Source organism: Oryctolagus cuniculus, chromosome 6 (assembly GCF_964237555.1).
Source record: "Oryctolagus cuniculus chromosome 6, mOryCun1.1, whole genome shotgun sequence".
In the NCBI taxonomy this organism is placed as follows: Eukaryota; Metazoa; Chordata; class Mammalia; order Lagomorpha; family Leporidae; genus Oryctolagus; species Oryctolagus cuniculus.
In genome coordinates this window covers 38,484,035-38,496,510 of record NC_091437.1, presented here as the reverse complement: position 1 = coordinate 38,496,510, position 12,476 = coordinate 38,484,035, and the positions used below count along the sequence as shown (strand labels likewise).

The 12,476-nt window shown below is 51.3% G+C and overlaps 1 protein-coding gene across 7 annotated transcripts in view; it reads right to left on the bottom strand.

Annotated features, from left to right (window-relative positions):
* SLC36A1 (solute carrier family 36 member 1) overlaps positions 1-12,476 on the bottom strand; it is a 54,550-nt gene that overhangs the window by 5,677 nt on the left and 36,397 nt on the right. For all 7 annotated transcript variants that reach the window (XM_008254845.4, XM_008254838.4, XM_051843256.2 and 4 more), the window contains 3 exon segments: positions 11,925-12,023; positions 5,986-6,152; positions 3,761-3,930 (listed from right to left, as the gene is read on the bottom strand). In XM_008254845.4, the coding sequence (XP_008253067.2) occupies positions 3,761-3,930; positions 5,986-6,152; positions 11,925-12,023 (436 nt within the window).

The following is a 12,476-nucleotide window of genomic DNA, read 5'->3' as shown; positions in this document are numbered from 1 at the left end:
AGTGGGGCGGCGGCACAGGTGCACAGCTAACTGCTGGCACTGCCCTTCTTCACGGAGATGCACCGTGGAGAAGCAGGCGAGGCAAAGGGCAGTGAGAAGCCACTGGGTTTATACCTGGGGCTTCCTGCTTTACAAGGCTTGGCTGCCTGGGATGTTTCATCACTGCACATTTGGCCTTTTAATGGACAAGGTTTTATGTCACTTCTTCAAAGACACGTTTCTGAATTTCTCAAACCCAACTCAAGTGAAATGTTTCCCATGGCAAACGGCACAGAGAATTAGTCAGAACCACTTAAAGACAGGTTAGTGTCTCAAGGAACCGGAAACAACCATTGATCTTACAGCTTTGGATTCTGCCAGGTAGAGCCAGCCTCCTCCATCCTCTCCTCCTACCCCAGTTACGGACCTGCTCAATCTGCACTTGCACAGCCAGGCTCCAAGGAAATGCGGCCCTGCACGAAATCATCAGAGTGAGCACCACCCTCTACGCCGCTTCTCTTCCCTTCCCTCTCCGGAACTCTGCAAAAATGTGTTCCAAAAACCAGGCATGAACCCAGCCATCTGGGAGAAGGGGAGAGCAGCGAGAAAGCTGAATCCCAAGTAGGAAAAACTGCAACGGGCCCCAAACCCCCCTGTTCCTCTTGGAGATGGAGAGTGATGAGGAGGAGGACAAGCCGGGGAAAAGACAGGAAAACACCACACACAGCACCAAACAAACTGCCAGGAAGATGTACGGGTACAATCGAAAGTAATCAGTCACATCAAATAGCTAAAATCACACACCCGCCTGTGCCCAAGGATCTGAAAGGACACAGCGCCTCACACGAACTCACACAGACACACTTAAGCTGACGCTGCTTCAGTGCCTCCGCTGGTTCCCTGACTCACTTCAGACTCTCCAGGGAAGCTAAGAGGAGCCAGCGTGCTCTCCGGGATGCAAGGGCTGCCTTCTCTAACAGGATGACCCAGCAATGCTCAAACGTGACAGATCTCAGCACAAGGGAAGGCAGGAACTCACATCTGGCCGTCAAAAGCAGGCTTTGAGCATCACGCCCCAGAAGGGCCATGAGAAGCAGAGAACGGGGCCAGGGAAAGTGAAGCAAAACCAAGAGGCTCCAAAGATAGCACAGGGTCTATGAATCAGGGACTGCTACCTGGGCGGGGGTGGGGTGCACGGTGGAAATAAACCTGGCAGGAAGCAAGACATACGCCACAGAGAGGCGAAGCCAGGCTTGGCAAGAAAATGGGGCGGTGACAGGCTCAGTTCACCGCCCCTGTCCTACTGAGCAGGGAGAAGAGCTGGCCGTCCTAGCACATTTTACCTAGACAGAGACCGATTTCTTTTTTTTTATTTGAAAGGCAGAGTTACAGAGTGCGAGTGAGAGTGAGAGAGAGAGAGAGAGATATTTCACGTGCTGGTTCACTTCCCAAAGGCTGCAACAGCTGGAGCTGGGCCGGGCTTGAGCCAGCAGCCAGGAACTCCATCTGGGTCTTCCACCTGGGTGGCAGGGGCCCAGGCACTTGGGCCATCCCCTGCTGCCCTCCCAGACCCACCAGCAGGGAGCTGGATCGGGAGTGGATCACCCAGGACTGGAAGCAGCACTCATATGGAATAACAGGGTCACAGGCAGTGGTTCAACCCACTGTGCACCCATGCCAGCCCCGACCTACTTTTTCTGAAGAACCATTTAAAAAAAAAAAAAAAGGGCAGTTTATTTAACTATCCCCATCTTCCTTCCAGTACCCTTCAGGTTTGAGAATTTAGTGCTCAGAGTTCACATTATAAGTAGTGTGTAAGCTCCCTCCTCAACACCTAGCACTAACGTATCCCGAGAGGAAACACACCCAAATCAGAGCACAGAGAGCTGCTGGCAGAAGACAGGGTTAACATCTCAAGTTCAAGGGTCCCGTCTTAGCCGCACACACTGAGGCCATTTACTGGAAGAGCAAGATACAGCATGCTCTTTCCTTTTCAGTCACTTGGAACAGCGTCTGGCTTTAGACAGCACCGGGGGCCTGGAATTAGCTCCTGCTCAGGCTGCTCCTCTCAATCAGTCTAGCAGAGGGCCTGAAGTCTGCCAAATACAAGCTACAAACAGAAGCCAGACTCTCGCTTGTCATCAGTGCTCTGGGGCCGCGGGATCTGACATGTCTACTTCCGCCCTGCTCCTACCCAGCCCCGTCCTGCACAAAGCCCTCAGGAGGACTATGCTACGTGAAGTCCAAAGGCCTGTGCTGCCCTGGTTCTAGGGTGCTCCTTTCGCCATAAAGGTCCTGGACACTGGACCTCCACCCACTATCCTCAGAGCGGAGTGGGGGAAGAGAGCTGCAGGTGGCTTGGAGGTAGGTTCCGGGACAGGCGTTAGGGCGTCTGTCTACTCCTCACATTGGCCTCGGTGGAGCTTCAGAAACAGGCAGCTTTTTGCTTCCCTTCTCTGGCTGCCTGTCACCCAAGCAAGTCATCCCCGACTGCCCTGATCATGCGAACGCTCGGCCACATTCACGGCTTTCAGCCCTCATTCAACCCTGGTGCCATTAAAAAAAAAAAAAAAAAATTGTAGGGGCCAGCACCGTGGCTCACTTGGTTAATCCTCCACCTGTGGCTCCGGCATCCCATTTGGGCACCGTGTTCTAGTCCCGGTTGCTCCTCTTCCAGTCCAGCTGTCTGCTGTGGCCCCGGAGGGCAGTGGAGGATGGCCCAAGTGCTTGGGCCCTGCACCCGCATGGGAGACCAGGAAGAAGCACCTGGCTCCTGGCTTTGGATCGGCGCAGTGCCGGCTGTAGCAGCCATTTTGGGGTGAAACAACAGAAGGAAGACCTTTCTCTCTATCTCTCTCTCTCACTGTCTACAACTCTACCTGTCAAGTAACTTAAAAAAAAAAAAAATTGTACAGACCTATCTTTACTCCACAGAGGCCTGGACTAATTTAAGAAAAATTCCCAGGGAAGTCTCAGAATACTAAGCCAGAAGAATAAAACTCTTACCTTTCTTTCTTTAAAAAAGAAGCAGTACACAGCCAAAAAAGAAAAAAGAAAAATGTATACTTGTAGCATTTTAGTTAGGAAAGCAATTGCAACTCTCCCAGAAATTTAAATTACCTTTAGTTTACCAACTCACGGAAGTAGCCAAAAAACTGTTCTTATTATTTTCATTTATACCAGTTTTCAGCCAACACCAAATAGGGTAACATTCTATCTTTTAAGTCACACTGCTTGACATGGGGTTGGGGGAAGGGATGACAGTAAAATATAAAATGATAGGCCAAACATCTAGATTAATCCACAGCAATTTTCCCAGAAACCTATTTAGTCAAACTGCTAAGAAAAATGTCTGCAATAGAATCATGCAGGCCCAGCATGAAATCTCAGGGAGAAAGTCTCACCCTGGACAACTACTGAAAAACAAACATGTACCTTCTGTCAAAGGAACCTGTACTCATTACACATGCAGGTTAAATGGCTCCTTTACTCCTTATCTTAGCTGGGATAGTAACTGTATGTGGTTCCTCTGAATCACGACCCTCTCCGCAGCACGTGCCACCGTAGCTGTAGATGGACGACGACCATCATTCTAGCGTGTGTATCATGAATTCACATTACAGCTGTGCGCGCCTCCCTCTGAAAGTGGCACAAAGTGCCAGGCTCCCTAATCATACAGCAAGGCGGTTTCACCACAACACACACTCTCACTTGTAAGCCCTGGGTTTGGGGTGCCCTTCGGGGAGAAGCGGAGGAGCCAATTATCTTGGCTTCTGCTCACATGTCAGGCAGACCAGCACCGTGCGCACAAACAGGTCCACCACCAGCTCGCAGTGCTCGGGCGCTCGGGACACGAAGAAGGGGATGATGATCTCCGCTGGGACATAGAACTGCAGCGCGTAGGTGAAGAAGATGCCGACGGAGTAGAGCAGCTTAACCGACTGGTACAACCTGCGGACAGAGCCGGGACACATTCAGAAGCCTGCCTCGCACACTCAGACACTACCACGCACACGTGGCCCAGGCTGGCAAGACCTGTACCTAGGTTAGAGGTGCACCTGTTCTTTACACACAGTGGTCTCGTGGCGAGCCATTTATCTCGCGGATACACTTACACGTGTGCATGGAAACTTACCTCCAAAGACTTCTCTTGCGGCACTATTTAAGGACGAATGACTAAAAACAGATTAAATGCTAATTAGTGGGGAACTGGTAAACAAATCATGGTGTTCTCAGGTAACGCTCTCTTTAAAAAAAAAAATTGATTTTATTTATTTAAAAGGAAGAGTTACAGAGAGAGAAAGAGAAATCTAGCCTCCTCTGGTTCACTCCCCAAATGGCTGCAGCAGCCAGGGATGAGCCAGGCTGAAGCCAGGATCTAGGAGCTTCTTCCAGGCCTCCCACATGAGTGCAGGAGCCCAAGGACTTGGGCCATCTTCCATTGCTTTCCCAGCAGTATTAGCAAGGGACTAGATCAGAAGTGGAGCAGCCAAGACTCGAACAGACACCCATATGGGATGCCAGCACTGCAGGCAGTGGCTTCGCCTGCTACACCACATGACAGCGCCCCCTCATGTAACTCTGAAAAAGTGTGAGGCAGAACTCTAGGTGTGGATATGGAACTATCTCCACGGTAGACCATCAAGTGGAAAAATGAAGAAGCACCATGGAGAATACACAGGTACAATTTGTCTTAAAAAACAACAACAACAACAACAAAAAACCCACAGGAGTAGGCATTTAGCCTAGCAGTTAAGATGTAGCTTGGGATAGCTAGATCCCATATTGCAACACCTGGGTTTGATACTCGTTCCGGTTCTTCATTCCAGCTTTGTGCTAATGCAGAACTTGGTGGGGAGGGGCACTGGCTCAAGTAATCGGATTTCTCCACTCACGTGGGAACATGTTCCTGGCTCTCCCCTAGTCCTGGCCCAGTCCCAGCTATTGTGGGCATTTGGGGAGTGCACCAGTGGATAAGTGCTCTCTCTCTGCCTCTCAAATAAATAAACTTCACAAAAACAAAAGAAAGGAAAAATGAGGGAAAATAAAAAACCTTCCTCCCACCTCCCCCACGACATTCTCACAGAAACGAAACCTCTCAGAAGGAAACAGCAACACACTAGGAATGCAGCTGCCTCTATAATGGAAAACTGGGGACTACGGAGATGGTGGGGTGATGGGCTGAGAGGTTAGCATCCCGTCTGCCTCTGGAACATCCTGAATCCTTGTCACAGAGTATGGACATATATTAGGAACACAAGGGAACACTTATTCATATCCTTCCTATCCAATCTGTGTTCCCCAGAACCGGAGGGTGGCTGTGCAGGACCAAGGGGGAGCATACTCCATCTTTCCACTCTGCTATGGCTGCCCTCTTCCTCATGAGTCGCTTCCCAGAGACACTGCTGGTTCCCCAAGGCCACCATGGGATCTCCCTATTATCACCGCAGCCCCTGGACTGTGCAGAGTAGAAAAGAGTCTGGGATTGATGAGCTTCTAATCTTCAAGACAGAACACATGCCCAGTGACATCCACCCTCTAAGGAAGCAGCTTGGCACGTCTCAGTGCTTTCCTATGATGCACCAGCCAATCAGAGAGAGGCACAGAGGACTCCCCACCACCCGGGATCCACAGGGAGATGCCCCAATCTGTACATCAAGCCTGTGACTGCCAAGGGAGACACAGCAGAAGCCGCAACCACCATTCACCCACCTCTCTCCCCACACATGGTGCATGGTTTCAGTGAATGGAGTAGACACTCGGTCCTCTGGGCTTAGGATTTCCCAGGAGAAATGGCTTAGCTGTCAGCTGATCAACCCACAGATTCAGTGTAAGCCTCAAGAAGAAGTACCCATGCACAGAATGAAGTTCAGTGGGGATGATGGTGACAGGGGATGGGGCAGTGGCAGGCTGATCGCAGAGATGAGCTACAGGCAGAATCCACATTCTGGTCCACCAGTTTTTCCCAACGTGCACTGCCCCAGGTCTCCAGCCTCCCCCACGTACCAGCAGTTGGGCAGGTTGAGGGTTATGCTGCCTTGGATGTTAGCTCCAAACTGCAGGTACCCCAGACACCCCAGGCTGATGTAGAGGGCAGTGACGATGGTCATCCCTGTGTACAAGATGATTGGAAACTTCCGGGGGTCCTTCATTTTGTTTTCAAGGGGCAGAACCTATGAGAAAGTAGTGAGCAAAGAGAGAAAGCACAGAAAAAAAGCACAATTAGTGACCAAGAAAAAATCCACAGCCTCAGAAACAAACAACTTCTTCACCCACAGAATTCCCCACACACGTGTGTCATCTGCTGGACAAGCTGGTTACTTCATCAGAAGTTGTACTCCCGGGGTCCCCTGATTCACCAGGAAACCCTAGGAGGGAAGTGTTGGGGAGGTAGGATGTAGGACGAGGTCCCAGAACCCCCAGCCCAGACAGGCTCCATCCTGCTGCTGCAGGTCCCTCTAGTTCCGGAAACTACTCTAGTTCTGGAAACTACTCTAGTTCCCGGAAACTACTTCTCTTCTTAAAAGGGCAGCCACCGGCAGTGACAATCAAACCTCCACGTGAGAGATGCGGAGACACCCTGACTTCACAGAGCATGTCAAGCACCAGGCGCTTAGCTAGGCCTGGTTTCCAGACTCCTATTTCAAGCCAGTGACCTTGGCTGCCTCCAGCTGTCAATCGGATCTGGGGTGGGAACGCGAGTCAGTCTCTGGCTGCCTCACACAGTGTTTGATCTTGTCATGACACTTCCTGCCTGTGGCCTAGAGGCAAAGGGGCTCCCGCTCCTGCAGCAGGCAGAGTGCCCCTGAAGGATGGCACAGCCCAGCACTTCGCTCTGGCCCCAAGCACCTGCACCACCCCCAGGGTCTCAAACTTCAAAAATCCACACCCAAGTAGAGGCATCTTCTAAACTTATGCATTACTGTCTCTCAAAGAGTACAAAGAGCCTGGGGGCAATCAGCCCATCTCCTCCATGTCCCATCATGCCTGGGGCAGTTGTGTGGACACACAGGGCACAGTGGATACACGGTGGGCAGCCTGGCAGCTTACCCCAGCACACGGAACAACCCTAAACCCAGAACTCCAAAGAACTGTGTTCTCCACTCTAAAAACGGAAAATACAAAGGAATCTAGAAGTCACAGACAAGGATGCTTACAAAATGATTCTGCCCCTAGGCCTTGGGTAATAAAATGAAGCGAAGAACAGCTTCTGCATTGTGCTGCTGTGTCGCTCCCCCTCTTCGTGGAGGAACGACACTGGACCCTGCGCTGTTCTTTCGTCTGCTCGGCCCTCCCCGGGTTTGCTGCTGGTTCTTCCCGGGTTGGCTACTGTCCCTTCCACCTCCGTGGAAGGGCAGTTCCCCCTGGCCACATTCCCCACTTCCGCAGGGGAGTGGCACACCGCCGGCCGGCTCTCTCGGGGGCTGCACAGGTGTTCCCCTTAGGTGTTCCCCTTAGGTGTTCCCCTTAGATGTTCCTGGTGCATGCCATCTCTCTCCTCCTTTATAGTCCTCCTCCGCCAATCCTAACTCGGCTGCCCACACGCTGAGTACGCTGCTCTCCTCCAATCAGGAGCAGGTCCTACAGTTTATTGGCTGAACTGGAGGCAGCTGTGTAGAAACTGCTTTCTCCTCTCCCAGCGCCATATTGTGGGAGAGCAGATGCATAGAATAAGTCTTAATTCCAGTAACAGTATAGTCCGAGTTGCTCCCCACAGATCCCCCTTTCTTTTTATTTTTTGGCGTTGATACGCGCCTGTCTTCGGTGTCCCGCGGCACACACTCTGCTCTGCTTGCTAGAGTTGCCACAGGTTCTTACAAGTCCTATCAATCAGGCAAACCGAATCCAGGTCCTCTCTTCGCCATGTTGTGAGGAGGTTTTTAGGCGCTGATGCGTGCCTGTCTTCGGTGACCTGCAGCTCATACTCTGGTCGAGCCGCCTGTTGGTGCTTACCGCCCTAATCAGGCAGACCGAATCCAAGCTCTCTCATTGCCATGTTGTGGGGTGACTTATTGGTGTTGATAACGTGCCTGTCTTCGGTGACCTGCAGCTCATACTCTGGTCGAGCTGCCTGCTGGTGCTTACCGCCTTACTAATCAGGCAGACCGAATCCAAGCCTTCTCATTGCGGTTTTGTGGGGAGACTATTGATGTTAATAACGTGCCCGTCTTTGGTGACCTGCGGCGCATAAGCTGCTAGCCGCCCGCAGGTGCTCATCGCCTCACTAATCAGGCAGACCGAATCCAAGCCTTCTCATTGCAGTATTGTGGGGAGGCCTTTCTATTTCTCTATTTCTCTATCTCCGGGCATTCCTATTTCTCCCATTTTACTTCTATCTTCCAGCATTCCTATTTCTCTCATTTTACTTCTAAAACTTCTGTTTCTCTTATCCCTGCGGCTTCCCGGCGCCCGCCCCGAGGCTGCTTCTCGGCGGCTTCCCGGCTGAGCCGCTTCAGCCCGCGCCTCTCTCATCTGCGCGGCTCGGCTTTGCGCACACACTCCGTGGTCTCGCACTAGCCCAGCGTTCCCTATCTACTTGTGCCCCGCACGCTCTCTCTGCGCACGGCAGCCTCCACGAGTCACACAGCGTAGCTTACGTCTCCGCCACTAGCATTCAATCTAAGTTCCCCGGGCTAACCTGGCGAATTCAACCCAGCTCACGTCTCCGCCCCACGATTTGGCTACCCGTCCTTTGCTCCCCGGGCTAATCAGACGGATCCCAACCGGGCTTATGTTTCCGCTTCTGGTTTTAACTTTTCGCCCCCTAATCCCAGGCTAACTTGAGAATCCCAAAGTGGCTTTCGTCTCCGCCTTGGCCTGCCCCCCGCGGCTTCAATTTCCCTAACATTTTTCTCTACCCGGTATGTTTCCCCAAGCTTTCCTCCAACAATACTCCTCCCTCATTTCTCCTGGCCTCTCCCCACAGTCCGCATCCGAGTCTGTTTGTTCTAGCTTTCACTTTCGCTTTCGACCTTAGAGATTTCTCCCAGCTTCCCCCCGTAGTCCGTATCTGAGTCTATGCCTAGGCTTTCAATAGCTCCTTCCGGCACCTTTTTCGTCCGGCTTTTCCCTAGGCTGTTTGCTAGTCTCTCTCTCCGATATTTTCCACTTCTTCCCGTTTCTTCCCTCCTAAGTTTCATATCCGTCCTAAGTTTCCTATCCGTCCTAGGTTTCCTAATCCGAGTCACGGCACCATTATGTCGCTCCCCCTCTTCGTGGAGGAACGACACTAAGCCCTGCCTAGGCTTCATATCCGAGTCACGGCACCATTATGTCGCTCCCCCTCTTCGTGGAGGAACGACACAGGACCCTGCGCTGTTCTTTCGTCTGCTCGGCCCTCCCCGGGTTTGCTGCTGGTTCTTCCCGGGTTGGCTACTGTCCCTTCCACCTCCGTGGAAGGGCAGTTCCCCCTGGCCACATTCCCCACTTCCGCAGGGGAGTGGCACACCGCTGGCCGGCTCTCTCGGGGGCTGCACAGGTGTTCCCCTTAGGTGTTCCCCTTAGATGTTCCCCTTAGATGTTCCTGGTGCATGCCGTCTCTCTCCTCCTTTATAGTCCTCCTCCGCCAATCCTAACTCGGCTGCCCACACGCCGAGTACGCTGCTCTCCTCCAATCAGGAGCAGGTCCTACAGTTTATTGGCTGAACTGGAGGCAGCTGTGTAGAAACTGTTTTCTCCTCTCCCAGCGCCATATTGTGGGAGAGCAGATGCATAGAATAAGTCTTAATTCCAGTAACAGTATAGTCCGAGTTGCTCCCCACACTGCTGGGAGAAACTGATAACAGTTTGGTACAATGTTCCCTTAGAACCCAGCGTCTCTGGCCATCTTTTCACTTTCTCATCCTCCTCTTCTGAGTCCTGTATTCCTGGGCCTGCTTTTTTGCAGCTGAAATATGGGCCCCACCCAGGTCCTTCCCCAGGGCTGTTTGTGCTCATGGGTCAAGGTGAGAATGTCTTTGCAGGCAACTAGAAACCCAAGGAGAAGCACAGGGAGAGGGCTGAACCCTCAGGACAACCACGCTTCACCCGGGACCCAGGCAAAGCCTCCCTTCCCTAACAGACCCTGGCAACCCAGCTGGGCCTTCGCTCAGCACTTCAGCAAAAGCTGTGTCTGCTTCTAGGTTTTCTCAAAGTAAGGAGGGGCCCGTGCTGTGGCGTAACAGGGAAAGCCACCACCTGAGATGCCAGCATCCCACTTGGCACTGGTTCCTGTCCCGGCTGCTCTACTTCCAATCGATCTCCCTGCTATGGCCTGAGAAAGCAGCAGAAGTTGGCCCCAGGGTTTGGGCCCCTGCACCTATGTGGGAGACCCAGAAGAAGCTCCTAGTGCCTGGCCCAGCCCTGGCCACTGCAGGCATCTGGGGAGTGCACTAGAGGATGGGAGATCTCGCTGTGTCTCTCCCTCTCACTCTATAACTCTGCCTTTCAAATAAGTAAGTAAATCTTTAGAAAAATAAGTGCAAAAGGAGTTCAGGAAATCAAGTGGGGAGAAAAGAAAGTGTGAAAGGAGAAGGGTCTCTATGTTTTCAAGCCCTGGGCCGGCAAAGCCAGTAGCTCCCGGCAGAGAAGAATGCAGGACCCTTAGTAGGAAAAACACACGTGAAAACCAAGTTAGGTTCAGCTGAGAGGCACCCGCTCCTTCAGGAAAAGAAGTTAGAGGAGGGATGGGGGCAGCTGAGCCAGGAGTGAAGGCTCATGCAGAAGACCCTCCCACCAATGTTCCAGAGACCCTGCTCATACATGTACTGACAAAATCGGGGGCAGGCACTTGCTTAGCAGTGAAGTCGCTGGATAAAACACCAGTATCCTAAACTGGAGTGCCTGGGTTTCATACTTGCCTCCAGCTTAGGATTCCAGCTCCCTGCTAAGGCAGACCTGGGAGGCAGTGGGAATAAGTAATTAGCGACCTCTTACCCATGAAGGAGATCTGGATTGAATTTCCAGCTCCAGGCTTTGGCCTTGGCCTCGGCCTGGGGTCACTGCAGGCATTTGAGAAGTGAACCAGTGGATGGGAGCTCTCTGTCTCAAATAAATATTCTTAATATCATAAAATCAGTATTATTAATAAAAATAAGAATGTGTTAGCGCATTGAATATTTACCATGTGTCAGGGGCTATGCACAGCACTTTATAAATGTCTCACTCACTGTCAACAACTATTAGTCATGGTGCTCACTTTTTAAGAGCAAACCATGAAGGCTCAGAGAGCTGAGTCTTCATTCAAGTTGGCACAGCTGCTATTTGGCAGAGCCCAGACTTGCCCCCACATCAGTCTGCCTCTAGACTCTGCAATCCTGAATGCCAGGTACTACTGCTTACTGCACCCACAGGAGCTGAGTGTGCCATGGGAGGTCCTCAATGGAATCCTTGAGAAGTTACAAATAAGTCATCTGCAAAAGTTGGAGCTGGGAAACTTCAATGGAACCCTTGAAATACTATTAACTGCCCAGTAAGTCTCAGAACATCCTTTTCTTTATTTAATTTGAATGTTTATTGACTTATTTTAAAGACAGAGTAACAAAGACAAAGACACACACAGACACACACACATGGCGAGCAAGAGACTGACTCTGAGATTTTCCTTTCACTGATTCACTCCCCAAATACCCACAGCAGCTGATACTAGGCCAGGGCAAAGCCAGCAGTCCAGAACTCCATCCAGGTCTCCCACATGGGTGGTAGGAACCTAAGTACATGAGCCATTATCTGGTGCCTCCCAGCGTGCACATTAGCAGGAAGCAGGATTGGAAGCAGAGGTGAGACTTGAAACTCAGACACCCTGATATAGGAATGCCAGCATCCCAAGTGATGGTTCGCTTCCTGCGTCACAAGCACTGAGCTTCAGAAGATCATTTCTAACAGCTTTTCCTCCGCCTCGAAGCAGACAACAAAGATATACAGGGCAGCAGAGAACACTCAGGCCCAGAGCTGAGTGCTAGTCTCACCATTCCGATGCCTTCAAACGCAAAGATGGCCGTGCCAAAGAACAGGGGGTAGGTCTTCCAGGGCGCCACCAGGGGGAGGTGGCTGGGGTTAGGAATCCTCTGAAAGAGAAAACAAAACAAAGCAAAAGGCTACACTAGGATCTGAGACTGAACCCCAAGTCAGAGTCCAAGATTCTCTAAAAGAAAAAATGTGGTTCCCGACACACGATGTGGAGACATTTAATCTCGGTATTTTCTCTCCAGGCTGGGAAGACCCTACTCTCTCGGGGGAGAGACTAGCCCAGTGCTCTGTTAAGAACTCCAGTGTTGGAACTTGCCTAAAAAGAGTCACATGCTTTTACTAGGTAATCCTATCCCCACATGAAAAAAATCCAAAGAAGAAAAAAGTTGAGCAAAGCTATTTAACACAGTAATTGAAAACAGCCCAAATGCTCCGACAAGTTAATTAAGTAATTAGCCATAGACCAACTGTACTGCAGAATATCCTGACTGCTTAAAAAAGTAAAAATTCGGCCGGCGCCGTGGCTCAATAGGCTAATCCTCCACCTTGCG